This window comes from Nerophis ophidion, linkage group LG18 (genome assembly GCF_033978795.1).
Source record: "Nerophis ophidion isolate RoL-2023_Sa linkage group LG18, RoL_Noph_v1.0, whole genome shotgun sequence".
NCBI classification, from domain to species: Eukaryota; Metazoa; Chordata; class Actinopteri; order Syngnathiformes; family Syngnathidae; genus Nerophis; species Nerophis ophidion.
Genome location: NC_084628.1, coordinates 44,895,104 through 44,910,074, shown reverse-complemented (window position 1 = coordinate 44,910,074; position 14,971 = coordinate 44,895,104). Strand labels below are relative to the sequence as shown.

Sequence of the window (14,971 nt, the reverse complement as noted above, 5' to 3'; positions counted from 1 at the left end):
CATGGAGACCAAAGTGGCGAGGATGCTGTGGTCACCTACCATGGCCGCAGCAGCCGCAGCCTGGTTGACTTGATGTTGGGCCGCTTTTATTTTGGCCTGCAGGTGAGCTGGAGGGTGGAAGTACTTGCACTTCTCTCGACAGCAGCGCCCTTTGATGTAGTCCATGCACACCGTCACCGTGTTGTCGTTGGTGTCGATCATGGTGCTGTCTGCCGGGTGGGCGAAACGGCAGTCATTTTCCCCGCGAGTGCAGTTGCCCCTCTGGTATTCCCGACATACCTGGTGCACCAAAACATTCAAACATTGAAGAGGTAGTCACCTGAAATGCTTTTCACTTCTCAGGTGTCATAGTTTTGATGTGACTATCCACACTGTAAATAGTCATGAAAACAAAGAAAACACATTGAATGAGAAGGTGTGGCCAAATGTTTGACCTGAACTGTATAATAAATTAATGTTTTTTTTTTGTAAACGTTTGAAAAATAAAACTATGTAATACAGTTGTAATAAAAGCTGCAAGCAGCGATGGACGGGACCGAGTATTTATGGAAGTGGCTGAGGAGAAGGAAATCTGGGCTTCCCGGATATATTTTAGAACAACACACTACTTTGTATTATATTGTAGATTTTACCCTCCATAACGTGTCTACTGACAGATAGAAGTTAGAACTATACACTACTTTTTATTATAAATGTTGTAGTTTTTACCTTCCGTAACGTGTCTACTGACAGATGTAAGTTAGAACTATACACTACTTTTTATTATAAATCTTGTAGTTTTTACCTTCCGTAACGTGTCTACTGACGGATGTAAGTTAGAAAAACCTGATGCTAACTGCCCATTGAAAATACATGGATACTGCTCGTAGTTACTCATCGCATAAAAAGTGCAGATGGCCTTAAAACGCCACAACAGTCAGGCAGCATATGTAAGTACCCAAAATAAAGTTTCAACATACAAAGAAATTCAATCAGAGCAGAAACATAGGAGGAAATGTGATTAAAACCCGATGCTAATCGCCCATTGAAAACACATGGGTACGGCTAGTAGCTACTATTAGCAAATAGATAGACTTACCAAGTCGACGTAATATCTTAACATCGACACACTCTCTCGAGGGTATAGACGATCACAGCCCCTCCCTCACAAATGTTGGTGCGTGCGCACCAGCAGCAGACGGTACGAAAAAAAAAAAATTAAAAATGTCTCCCTCACCGTGTCTGTGCACAGCGGCCATCTTTGAAATGGTTTTCAGTGCAGTGGTTCTTTGAAGGCTGATAAAACCAAAACCATAGCAGTAATTAAAACTCTTTCATCAACTTTTAATCAGGAGGGTTCAATCCCTCTCCTGTGGTAGTTTGAAGCCGACACGACAAACGTGCTTAGAGGAGATAATGTTTGAAAAAAGGTGACTGTTTTTTAGAAACATTTTGTTTTGAAGGGGATATGGCAAACTTCCTGTTGATTTTTGCTGATTAATGTCAGTGTATGAAATCTAGGTCTAAGTGAGACCTACATAGAGGTTTTGTTTTATGTCTCTACGACATTCCTACTGGAAGTTACAGGCAGTTCTGTCTGTGTTTTCTTCCTAGGGCGTGCTAGAGAGCAATTTTAATTTTGGGGTTCGTTTTTTTGATTCAATCGCAATGTTCGCCAGTCTTGATGAGTGTGTCAAATTTGGTGAGTTTTGAAGCATGTTAAGGGGGTCAAATTACAGCTCAAAGCTGCGGAATAATAATAAAGAAAGAAAGAAAGAAAGAATAAAACGCTAGAAATTCAATAGGGTCCCAATGGGACATCGGTCCCTAAAAAAATGAAATACAATAATAATTCACATTCATCAACATCTTCTTTTACTTTTAACTTCACCATTTGATGAACTCATTAAAAAGTCTTAGCCAGTTCACAAGCTGATGATGGCGCTAAGCAAAGTAAAACCATCAATCTAATTGACAAGGTGCGGCCATTACACTTGATTGATACGCAGAACGGAGCGTAAGCAGCGCTTTTACGGACCATCCATCATGACGCGTTTATTCGTGATGCAAATGAGCTGCACTTTGATGTTCCTATGCCAGCCAGTAGGGGGCGGCAGAGGGCTGAGGGAAGCCAAGCTGTGGCCTCGACCCCCAGCTCAGCGAGGCCCATGGGAAATATGATAGGGGCTGACGTATTTACCAACACACACACACACACACACACACACACACACACACACACACACACACAAGGTTAGTGCACGTATAAATTGAGACCATTTTTTCCCCTTTAGAATCACATTTTGACATTTTTAAGAGGCGGGCCATAACTTCTGGTCCCTGCTTGTGCTTAGGTTGCCTTCACTGAGTCTCAATTGCACTTTAAGACGTTTAATTTCATAACGCTCTGTATTCTGTACATCTCTATTCACCTTTTCTCCCCCTGCAAATGTCTTGTTTACTACAGTGGACTCGCTACCTGCATGAAGTGATGTGTGGTATCGTACACCTCGGTCTCCTTAGGGCAGGGGTGTCAAAGTCATTTTAGACGGGGGGCCACATGGAGACAAATCTACTCCCAAGTGGGCCGCACTGGTAAAATCACGGCACGATAACATCAAAATAAAAACTACTTCAGATTGTGTTTAAAAATAGAACAAACACATTCTGAAATAGAACAAATCATAATGTTGTTGGTTTTTTTTTTACACTTACATGTTGCAGTTAATAGGATTCTATCCTTATTTGTCCTTATTTATGCTTTCCGATTAAATGATGTGATAATGTTCATCAGTCAACTCAATGGTGTTCATTTTCAATCCGTCAAGATAAAAAAAATTATATCAAAATCTAATTACAGGATGTTATTTATGTAGTTTGCCCATTTTCCTCAACTGATTTACGAACACGTGTTTTTTAGTATTTTTTTTCGACATACAAAGAATTGCTTTGCGACATCTAGTGGACACATTTAGAACAGCAGCTTCTTTCATTCAAAAATTATGGCTTATTTTTATATTTAGGAAACTCATCCTGCGGGCCAGATAAAACCTATTCGCGGGCCTGATCCAGAGTTAATTATTCTTTATTATTATACCGCCGCCTCTTTGAGCTGTAATTTGACCCCCTTTAACATGCTTCAAAACTAACCAAATTTGACACACACATCAGGACGGGTGAAAATTGCGATCTAATCCAAAAAAACAAACCCCAAAACACAAAATTGCGCTCTAGCACCCCCTAGGAAGAAAACTCAGACAAAACAGTCTCAGTTAGACCTATATTTCATCCACTGAGACCCCCCAGCTAAAATCAACAGGAAGTTCGCTATTCCCTCTTCAATAAAAAAGTTGGCTAAAAAATTTCGCTTTTTTCAAACATCATCTCCTCTGAGGCCGTTTGTCGTTTTGGCTTCAAATAAGCACAGAAGAGAGATTGAACCCTTCTGATTAAAAGTCAAAGAAAGAGTTTTAATTACTACCCCGGTTTGGATTTTATGAGCCCGCAAAGAACCATTGCGCTGCTGCTGTAGTCACAAAATGGCAGCCTTCTTCTCAGACAAAACTGTAGGACTGTCATACACACATGAAACAAAACCCCCAATGTAGGTCTCACTGAGACCTATATTTCATACACTGACCGCCCCCAACTAAAATTAACAGGAAGTTTGCTATTCCCACTTCAATACAACAACTGCATTACATTCACCATACATTAGAGTCTCAAAATGGCGGCACCAGGGCGTCCTTATAAAATGCCCAAGCCACTTTACAACTGTTATTACTATGAGACTGATGTATAACACATGTATACAACTTTTTCTCTGTCTAATAATCCATCCATCCATCTTCTACCGCTTATCCGGGCTTGGGTCTCGGGGGCAGCAGCCAAAGCAGTCCCATCCATCGCTGCTTGCAGCTTTAATTCTGATTGTGATTCTGATGTGGTGGCTACACAAAAGACCAGCGCTGCCATTCTCCACAAGCTAACTGTCGCCAGGTCGGCTGATCATCTCAACACATCCGGCCGGAGTGAGCCCTTGGGTTTAAATATGTCTACATGCCCACAACGTCTCTAAATATACACGTCCACGTTCACGAAGCGCCACCGTCGCTCTTCTAGGGGGGAAAAGAGCCTGCCTTGTTGTCAGGCAGATGTTGGAAAGGCGGGTGAGGGAGGGTGAGAGAGCTACCGTGGGAGGAGGTGATGAATACGGAGTAAAGGACGCGGAGATCAGGATCAAGGAAACAAAAGAGAGGGTGTGAGAGCGACACGGCTTGAGTAAAAAGAAGGAAGACAAGACAGAAAGGGGTGAAGCTAAATTGGAGCAATTTGATGTCCTGTGTGGATCCCTTAACTGTTCTTAATCATGCATTGGAGGAGCTAACCCGCCCAAAGTGCTTAGGTGCAGGAACAAATGAAGGGCCTGTTAATCATATTTCCGTCTCCATGGTAACTGTCACCCTCGGCCACTGGCGCGGGCGCAGGTAAGAAAGCAACATGTGACTTTATGGATTTTCCTGAATGCGGCAGGAGAGGGAGTTGTGGAAGATATTTCTACCGAGCAGCTCGTCCTCTAAAATAGGAGATTTCTCTGCGACTCGGGGAAACTGGCCGTGACGTAGCCACCGACTACATCTGGGTGTGACGTAGCCACCGACTACATCTGGGCGTGACGTAGCCACCGACTACATCTGTGCGTGACGTAGCCACCGACTACATCTGGGCGTGACGTAGCCACCGACTACATCTGGGCGTGACGTAGCCACCGACTACATCTGGGCGTGACGTAGCCACCGACTACATCTGGGCGTGACGTAGCCACCGACTACATCTGTGCGTGACGTAGCCACCGACTACATCTGGGCGTGACGTAGCCACCGACTACATCTGGGCGTGACGTAGCCACCGACTACATCTGGGCGTGACGTAGCCACCGACTACATCTGTGCGTGACGTAGCCACCGACTACATCTGGGCGTGACGTAGCCACCGACTACATCTGTGCGTGACGTAGCCACCGACTACATCTGGGCGTGACGTAGCCACCGACTACATCTGGGCGTGACGTAGCCACCGACTACATCTGGGCGTGCCGTAGCCACCGACTACATCTGGGCGTGACGTAGCCACAGACTACATCTGTGCGTGACGTAGCCACCGACTACATCTGGGCGTGACGTAGCCACCGACTACATCTGGGCGTGACGTAGCCACAGACTACAGCTGTGCGTGACGTAGCCACCGACTACATCTGTGCGTGACGTAGCCACCGACTACATCTGTGCGTGACGTAGCCACCGACTACATCTGGGCGTGACGTAGCCACCGGCAACATCTGGGCGTGACGTAGCCACCGACTACATCTGGGCGTGACGTAGCCACCGACTACATCTGGGCGTGACGTAGCCACAGACTACATCTGTGCGTGACGTAGCCACCGACTACATCTGTGCGTGACGTAGCCACCGACTACATCTGGGTGTGACGTAGCCACCGACAAAAATCTGGGCGTGACGTAGCCACCGACTACATCTGGGCGTGACGTAGCCACCGACTACATCTGGGCGTGACGTAGCCACAGACTACATCTGGGCGTGACGTAGCCACCGACTACATCTGGGTGTGACGTAGCCACCGACTACATCTGGGCGTGACGTAGCCACCGACTACATCTGGGCGTGACGTAGCCGCCGACTACATCTGGGCGTGACGTAGCCGCCGACTACATCTGGGCGTGACGTAGCCACCGACTACATCTGGGCGTGACGTAGCCACCGACTACATCTGGGCGTGACGTAGCCACCGACTACATCTGTGCGTGACGTAGCCACCGACTACATCTGTGCGTGACGTAGCCACCGACTACATCTGGGTGTGACGTAGCCACCGGCAACATCTGAGCGTGACGTAGCCACCGACTACATCTGGGCGTGACGTAGCCACCGACTACATCTGGGCGTGACGTAGCCACAGACTACATCTGTGCGTGACGTAGCCACCGACTACATCTGGGCGTGACGTAGCCACCGACTACATCTGGGCGTGACGTAGCCACCGGCTACATCTGGGCGTGACGTAGCCACCGACAACATCTGGGCGTGACGTAGCCACCGACTACATCTGGCCGTGACGTAGCCACCGACTACATCTGGGCGTGACGTAGCCACAGACTACATCTGGGCGTGACGTAGCCACCGACTACATCTGGGCGTGACGTAGCCACCGACTACATCTGGGCGTGACGTAGCCACCGACTACATCTGTGCGTGACGTAGCCACCGACTACATTTGGGCGTGACGTAGCCGGGACTACATCTGTGCCTCGTGGTTCACGGCATTCTTAAGACGTGTTTGTTTGGAATGGCACACCAGGAAACTCCACTCTGTCTGACTTGGAGGATAATTGAAGTGATTTCAACCAAGTTCCAGATGAATTTTCACATCCAGGGTGAACTGGACGGAGGGAGCCAGTAATCATTTAGGCCAAGTCCACATGACCGGGGTTATTTACGGACTTAGATGAGGTTTTACCCGAGACCTGTCAACTGTCAGTTTAGCATCTTTGTTTTCTACCTGTCAACTGTCACTTTAGCATCTTTGTTTTCTACATGTCAACTGTCACTTTAGCATCTTTGTTTTCTACCTGTCAACTGTCACTTTAGCATCTTTGTTTTCTACCTGTCAACTGTCACTTTAGCATCTTTGTTTTCTACCTGTCAATTGTCACTTTAGCATCTTTGTTTTCTACCTGTCAACTGTCACTTTAGCATCTTTGTTTTCTACCTGTCAACTGTCAGTTTAGCATCTTTGTTTTCTACCTGTCAACTGTCACTTTAGCATCTTTGTTTTCTACCAGTCAACTGTCACTTTAGCATCTTTGTTTTCTACCTGTCAACTGTCACTTTATCATCTTTGTTTTCTATATGTCAACTGTCACTTTAGCATCTTTGTTTTCTACCTGTCAACTGTCACTTTAGCATCTTTGTTTTCTACCTGTCAATTGTCACTTTAGCATCTTTGTTTTCTACCTGTCAACTGTCACTTTAGCATCTTTGTTTTCTACCTGTCAATTGTCACTTTAGCATCTTTGTTTTCTATGAGTTTAGGCTGCTCGCCGTCACCTCATCACCACTTCAAGATGGCGGCCCTACGTCTCGCGTCACAGCAGCCAGTGCAAAGATGTCTATGGTATTACAACTATACTACTGTATATTTGTTTAAAACCTGTTCTGATTGATAGTCTGCAATTACAGAAGGCGTCACTGGCTGAATATTACATGTTATTAATAAGTAGGTAGAGAAGGTTAAAACATTTCCACGCAGGGATATGAATGCCATTAACTTGCAAAATGTGTAAAGTACAGAATATGGAAAAAACCTCACCTCACATCTTTGACAATCAAAGCATGATCGTAACAAACCACATTTTGTATAAATATTGTGTGAAACTGCTGTCCAAACATAGTGTTGCTCATCACAATGTTTAAAAACTAATTGTCCAGACATGGTATTAAAACTTGAAAATGATATGTCTCGGGTACACTTATTAATGATGAAAAATATTTTTTGTCTGCGATTAATCGCAATTAATTTTGGACAAACTGGTATCAATCATCATTTTTGATTAAAACACAACAATTGAAGTCTTTAAGGTCACATCAATGTGTTGTTTTGCCCTATAATGTGTCTGGTCTACCAGAGAATAAGAAGACAGAGCTAGAGGGATTAGTGTTGCCAACTTAGCGAGTAATCAATCTCCTTTTTGTTATTTTTCTCAAAAATGCGACATGCACCAAATCTAGGGAAGATACTTTTGTAGAACATTACATGATAGCAGGCGGGACTATTGCTCTTCTCAACTTCCTTTCGCCAACTGAAAAGAGGTCTTGTTTCTTTAACGACAGAATGAAATTCATTTTGTAGTTCTAAACCAGGGTTGTCCTGATACCAATATTTTTGGTACCAGTAATGGTACCAAAACGTATTTCGATACTTTTTTAAATATAGGGAACCACAAAAAATGTCATTATTGGCTTTATTTTAACAAAAAAAATCTTAGGGTACATGAAACATATTTTTATTATTGTAATTGAAGAACAAGTTTGTACTTAAATAAAATGTTGAACATACTAGACAACTTGTCTTTTAGTAGTAAGTAAACAAACAAAGACTCCTAATTAGTCTGCAGTAACATATTGTGTCATTTATACACCTATGATTTTGTATATTAGGGACAAACTGTAAAAATTGATTATTATTACACTTGTTCATTTATTGTTAATATCTGCTTATTTTCTCTTTTAACAGGTTCTATCTACACTTCTGTTAAAATATAATAATCACTTATTCTTTTGTTTGATACTTTACATTAGTTATGGATGATACCACACATTTGGGCATCAATCCGATACCAAGTAGTTACAGGATCATACATTGGTCATAATTGAAGTTCTCATGTGTCCAGGGACGTTTTTCCCAAGTTTATGAATATGACATGAATTTTTTTTAAATAAGAAAAATGCTATGCTATTATACTTGGTATCATTACAGTGGATGTCAGGTGTAGATCCACCCATGGCATTTGTTTACATTGTGATGGCGGTGAGCTATTCTATCCTCCTACGGTGTGTAGTGAAGCATGTTCAGCTATTCCTTGTCCTGCAGTGATAATGTTACTTGTAAGAAACTTACTTTATGTGTTGCCATGGAGACCAGGATTAGTGCTTTAGTAGCTACAACACTGCAGATGGCCGCTAGTTAGCTCGCCATGTGTTAAAGCAGCTCTTCCTGAGGGGGTTTCAGTGTTATAACTTCACCTTTATCTTGACTTTTTACACCAAAATGCGTTCATTCTTACTGCTTTACTGCTTTATATTTATATAGCGCTTTTCTCAAGTGACTCAAAGCGCTTTACATAGTGACAACCAATATCTAAGTTACATTTAAAGCAGTGTGGGTGGCACTGGGAGCAGGTGGGTAAAGTGTCTTGCCTGAGGACACAACGGCAGTAACTAGGATGGCACAAGCGGGAATCGAACCTGCAACCCTCAAGTTGCTGGCACGGCCACTCTACCAACCGAGCTATGCACTGTGTCTGCTTGTAAGTGCTCAGTGTGTGTGCGCTGCCTAACATGCTCCTCTGCTGGTAAAAGCAGCAATGTCAGGACGTGACAAGGATGAACCGATACTTTTCAAACAGAGTATAGAACCCTTTTTGATTCATTAGTACCACAATACTATTCTAGTACCAGAATACTGTACTGCCCTAGTCCAAATATATCTGTTTTGCTTTCTATTTTAGCGTCAGCCCAGCATGTACAATTCTGAGGATTATGTCATTAGATGACATGAACCCTGCAGGTCAGCAATCTATAGCAGTCCTGGGGGAAGCACTGCTCTGATATTAAATCTAGTCCCCACTCTGTCTCTGTCTCTGTCTCTGCCTCTGTCCTCTGTGTTCTGTCCTCTGTGTTCTGTCCTCTGTGCTCGGTCCTCTGTGCTCGGTCCTCTGTGCTCTGTCCTCTGTGCTCTGTCCTCTGTACTCCCTTGCTGACCATCAGCTCTACAAATTGATTTCCGACTCACACCCCTCCCGCCACCTTTTATCCTTCCTGTCACAGAAGCAATCCCCAGCGCTGCATGACGTCTGCCCGGCTAAGTCCTCGGCCCACGCCACCATCAATTACCCGACCACCTGCTGGTACGTCTTAAATGCAGCCCCCGCCCACCTCCTGCCTGCATCCAACGATTAGCTCGTCATTCTGCTGCGATTGTTTGTCCGGGCGGGTCGGCATAATGGATGAGACAGAGCTAGAGTCCAATTAAGGATTAGCTGTGCACAGCTAGCTACTGAAGCCAGCCGGCTCATCGGGCTTCAAGAGACAGATTGGTTTCATGGAAGAACACGGCGACTCTTTACCACTTTGACAGCGATTCAGTGAAACTTTGCCCGCTAATGGAATGTGTGCGGCTACTCTCACTGGTGTGCATTTCTCTTGGCTGAACTCCGGGTAATGACTCTGTTATGCTAATAAGCTGTAGTGTAACACAAATGTGTACCACATACCTAATTAAGTCTACAAACGAAAGCTGTTTGAGGACAGAAGTTATGTCTTCGTTAGTCAGAAAGATACATCCCATATTTTAAATGCTAATATACAGTCCCGATCAAAAGTGTAGGAACACTTGTAAAGAAGATGATGTCATGTCTGTCTTGACTTTCAAATCATTTCTTATTTGTTTGTGATGTAGTGATTGGAGCACATACTTGTTGCTCACAAAAAACATTCATGAAGTTTGCTTCTTTTATGAATTTATTATGTCTCTACTGAAAATGTGAGCAATCAAAAGTATACATACAGCAATGTTATTATTTGCTTACATGTCCCTTGGCAAGTTTACCTGCAATAAGGTGCTTTTGGTAGCCACCCACAAGCTTCTGTGCACATTTTTCACCACAAAATTGCTGCAGTTCAGCTAAATGTGTTGCTTTTCTGACATGGACTTGTTTCTTCAGCATTGTCCACACCTTTAAGTCAGGCCTCTGGGAAGGCCATTCTAAAAGCTTCATTCTAGCCTGATTTAGCCATTCCTTGACCACTTTTGAGGTGTGTTTGGGGTCATTGTCCTGTTGGAACACCCAACTGTGCCCAAGACCCAACCTCACCCCTGATGATTTTAGATTGTCCTGAACAATTTGGACCTGATCCTCCTTTTTCATTGTCCCATTTAAAGCAGCAGTTCCATTGGCAGCAAAACAGGCCCATAGCATAATACTACCACCACCATGCTTGACGGTTGGCATGGTGTTCCTGGGATTAAAGGCCTCAACTTTTCTCCTCCCAACTCATTGCTGGGTATTGTGGCCAAACAGCTCACTTTTTCTTTCATCTGACATCACATGGACAAAGATAAGACCTTCTGGAAGAAAGTTCTGTGGTCAGATGAAACACAAATGGAGCTGGCTACCAAAAGCACCTTATTGCAGGTAAACTTGCCAAGGGACATGTAAGCAAATATGAACATTGCTGTATGTATACTTTTGATTGCTCACATTTTCAGTAGAGACATAATAAATTCATAAAAGAAGCAAACTTCATGAATGTTTTCTGTGAGCAACAAGTATGTGCTCCAATCACTACATCACAAACAAATAAGAGATGTAGAAATGATCGTAAAGTCAAGACAGCCATGACATCATGTTCTTTACAAGTGTACCTACACTTTTGATGGCGATTGTCGTTGCATATATGTAAAAAAAAAAAAAAAAAGAAAAAGAAACAAAAAGAGTAAGTTCTTAGTTTTTGTTTTGTCGTGTCTCACCTCCAGTCTGTCCGTTCTCATCAGTTTCTGTGCAGCAGTGCCGAGTGGGACCGGGACGCTGGCGTTGCTGGTGAACAGTACCGGGGCACTGGACAGGATCTCAGCAGGCATCAAGCCGGGCGACACCGGGCCAAGGTAGGGGTTAAATGCTGCAGCTGCACCACCAGTGGCATTGGTTGCAAGGCTCGGTGTGACTGAAAACATGGGCTGCGGATACACAGAAGGACAAAGCGGGTCAAAGTCAAGACTGCTGTCTCATTCACGTCACCTACTAATGCACACCTGAAGACTTTCAAACCGACCCACCGGACATTCCCTAATCATTTATTTAGATGTTTAAGATGTAAAGTGTAGCTGCCATTATGATGTGTACTCATCTTTTATAATCACCCTAAGTCTTCAACTATACTAAGTCTTTACATGCTTGGAATCTGCATCATATACTAATTACTATGTCATCTAATTACTTACTATGTCATCTAATTACTATGTCATCTAATTACTTACTATGTCATCTAATTACTATGTCATCTAATTACTTACTATGTCATCTAATTACTTACTATGTCATCTAACTACTTACTATGTCATCTAATTACTCACTATGTCATCTAACTACTTACTATGTCATCTAATCACTTACTATGTCATCTAATTACTTACTTACTATGTCATCTAATTACTTACTATGTCATCTAATTACTTACTATGTCATCTAATTACTTACTATGTCATCTAATTACTTACTATGTCATCTAATTACTTACTTACTATGTCATCTAATTACTTACTATGTCATCTAATTACTTACTATGTCATCTAACTACTTACTATGTCATCTAATTACTTACTATGTCATCTAATTACTTACTATGTCATCAAATTACTTACTATGTCATCTAATTACTTACTATGTCATCTAATTACTTACTATGTCATCTAACTACTTACTATGTCATTTAATTACTTACTATGTCATCTAATTACTTACTATGCTCATTTAATTACTTACTATGCTCATCTAATTACTTACTATGCTCATCTAATTACTTACTGTCATCTAATTACTATGTCATCTAATTACTTACTATGTCATCTAATTACTTACTATGTCATCTAATTACTTACTATCTCATCTAATTACTTACTATGTCATCTAATTACTTACTATGTCATCTAATTACTTACTATGTCATCTAATTACTTACTATGTCATCTAATTACTTACTATGTCATCTCATTACTTACTATGTCATCTAATTACTTACTATGCTCATCTAATTACTTACTATGCTCATCTAATTACTTACTATGTCATCTAATTACTTACTATGTCATCTAATTACTTACTATGCTCATCTAATTACTTACTTTATTATTTTCATGTACATTCTGGGTGTCCCTGTTACTACGCATTCAGAATCCCTCATTCAATCTGCAGCAAGCGCCGCCCTGGGACACGCCCCTGCTCGCACGCAGCTCCTCGGCTATGGGTAATCTACAATCAGCGCACCTGGGGCTGATGAGGGCCGACACGATAAAGACCAGCAGACCTGAAGAGCCAGTGCCAGAACGTAGTCACTCTTTTTTTTTTTTTTTCCAAGATGGCGCTGCTGTAGTGGCTGCTGTAGGCAGGAGCTCTGTGCTCTTGTGTCATCCTTTTGTGTTTCCCTCTTGTTTTCATGTCTTATTATATTTTTTTGCATTTTGGTCCGGGACCCTTTGGGACTGTGTGACAAGGGGTGGCACTTTCGTGACCTCTGTGGTGCTTTTTTTGTGGACTTCAGGATCTGCCTCCCGGGAGCCTTTTGGCCATGGAGACAAGCTGCTGGGTGTCTGCTGCACCAGAGTCTGTTTGGAGGGACTGGAGGAGATGCGGATGAGGGTACAGGACTGCGGAGCTAGCACTGAGCTACTGGGACGGAGAGGCTCCGCGGTGTCTTGACTGGGTGAGCAGGTGTCGGACACCTCAGTCACCTTGGACGTATCCTCGCTCATCCATGCGGACTGGACATTGGCCGAGAGTGGAGTCGGCTGTCTTGGTTGCCTTGTTGGGTCTGCTTCTGTCTCTGGCCATGCTCCCTCCTCCCCAGCGGACGATGACGTGGAACACCGCAGAGGCCACCACAGTGGATATGTTTCTTTTACTTTTTATTCATAGCTGTATGTAGAAGTGTCTGCTTGTATCTGCTGCTTTAATGTCTTTAATGTCCTCTGTGTTCTTTGATGTTTGATGTTTCCCTCTTACACACATGTAAGAGGGATGTGTACTATGGCTATGAGTTGTTTTTTTCCCTTGGCCTCAGTCTGCACCCCCTCTTCAGGGCCCAGGCTAAGACCGATTTTTATATTTATTTTATTTTAATCTTCTATTTTTGTCTCCCCCCCCTTGTTTACCTGTATGTCATCTTTTTTGTAAGGGGCGCTGGAAGCCGGCAGACCCGTCAGCGATCCTGTTCTGTCTCCCTGTAATGTTTGTCTGATCTTGAATGGGATTGTGCTGAAAATTGTAATTTTCCTGAAGGAACTCTCCTGACGGAATAAATAAAGTACTATCTAATCTAATCTAATCTAATCTAGTAGCAAGCATCCCGTCTATGGCTTCCCTCCTCGTAGTTTCCCTCTGCCCGTGTCTTACATGTCCTCTGTGTATTCCCTCAGTCTCCATTGATCGAGCGGTGCGCCTCGCTTCATTGGACTTCCCTCCGGATTTTTGGACTGTTTCCCTGGATCCTTGACCCCCGCTTGGACACGTACCTCGACGCCTCTCTCCAGCCCCCGACCTCTCGCTTGATTACGGACATCCTTCTTGCCTTGCTCCACATTTACATGATTAATTCCTCACATCGTTTTGCACCATACACTCTTGGTAGCATACACACCCCAACACATCATTAAGTTCAATAAACCTGCCGAGCTTATTCCTGCCGTTATGTCGTCTCCTTCCCCCAGTGAACCTAACGGTCTCATTCGGTAAAACATTTTTAAATTCCATTCCATTTTTTTAAGGTGGTCTCTCATAATGTTGTTCTCTAAAAAACGTCCCCCCACCTTGAGTCAAAATAATTGCCCAGGCCTGTACTAATGACATGTGTGCTGCCCCCTTGGGGTTGTGCTTATAATGCTTTGGAAGATGCATTTATTACACTCCAAGTTTTGGAATCATTACACAATGAGAGCGGCCCATTCTTTCACAAACGTTTGTAGAAACAGTCTCCATGCCTAAGTGCTTGATTTGATACACCTGTGATTAGGACACCTGGTTATCATCATTCGGATGGCTGGACAAATACTTTTGCCAATGCAGTGTATTTAACTTGCATAACTTCTGAGTAAAAATGTATGTGTACTGTCTAGTTGTACTCCCCACAGCTGGCTTCGGCACATGAACCACTCACAACATCAGGGCTGCTTACGTTAAATTGATTATTGTGTCTTTTTTTTTTTTTTCAATCAAGCAGTCACTTTAGATCAGGGGTCTCAAACTCTTATATTGTAGCCCGGAAGAGTTAGGGCTGCATGGGATTCAGGGTATTTGTTCTGTTGTGTTTATGTTGTGTTACAGTGTGGATGTTCTCCCAAAATGTGTTTGTCATTCTTGTTTGGTGTGGGTTCACAGTGTGGCGCATATTAGTCAGAGTGTTAAAGTTGTTTATACGGCCACCCT

At 43.3% G+C, this 14,971-nt stretch overlaps 1 protein-coding gene and 1 long non-coding RNA gene across 16 annotated transcripts in view; one reads left to right on the top strand and one right to left on the bottom strand.

Moving 5' to 3' along the window:
• The window catches only part of LOC133537257 (muscleblind-like protein 1), a 141,187-nt gene that overhangs the window by 28,197 nt on the left and 98,019 nt on the right, over positions 1-14,971 (bottom strand). For all 15 annotated transcript variants that reach the window (XR_009802631.1, XR_009802632.1, XM_061878227.1 and 12 more), the window contains 2 exons: positions 11,305-11,511; positions 40-279 (listed from right to left, as the gene is read on the bottom strand). Coding sequence is in view for 13 of the 15 variants with exons in the window: in XM_061878227.1 (XP_061734211.1) it covers positions 40-279; positions 11,305-11,511 (447 nt within the window). In the remaining 2 variants the exon portion in view is untranslated. The remainder of the gene's footprint in view (positions 1-39; positions 280-11,304; positions 11,512-14,971) is intronic.
• Positions 9,739-14,802, top strand: LOC133537261 (uncharacterized). The gene is made up of 4 exons (XR_009802639.1): positions 9,739-9,992; positions 11,329-11,439; positions 12,746-12,878; positions 13,966-14,802. It is a non-coding gene; the product is annotated as an uncharacterized LOC133537261 (long non-coding RNA).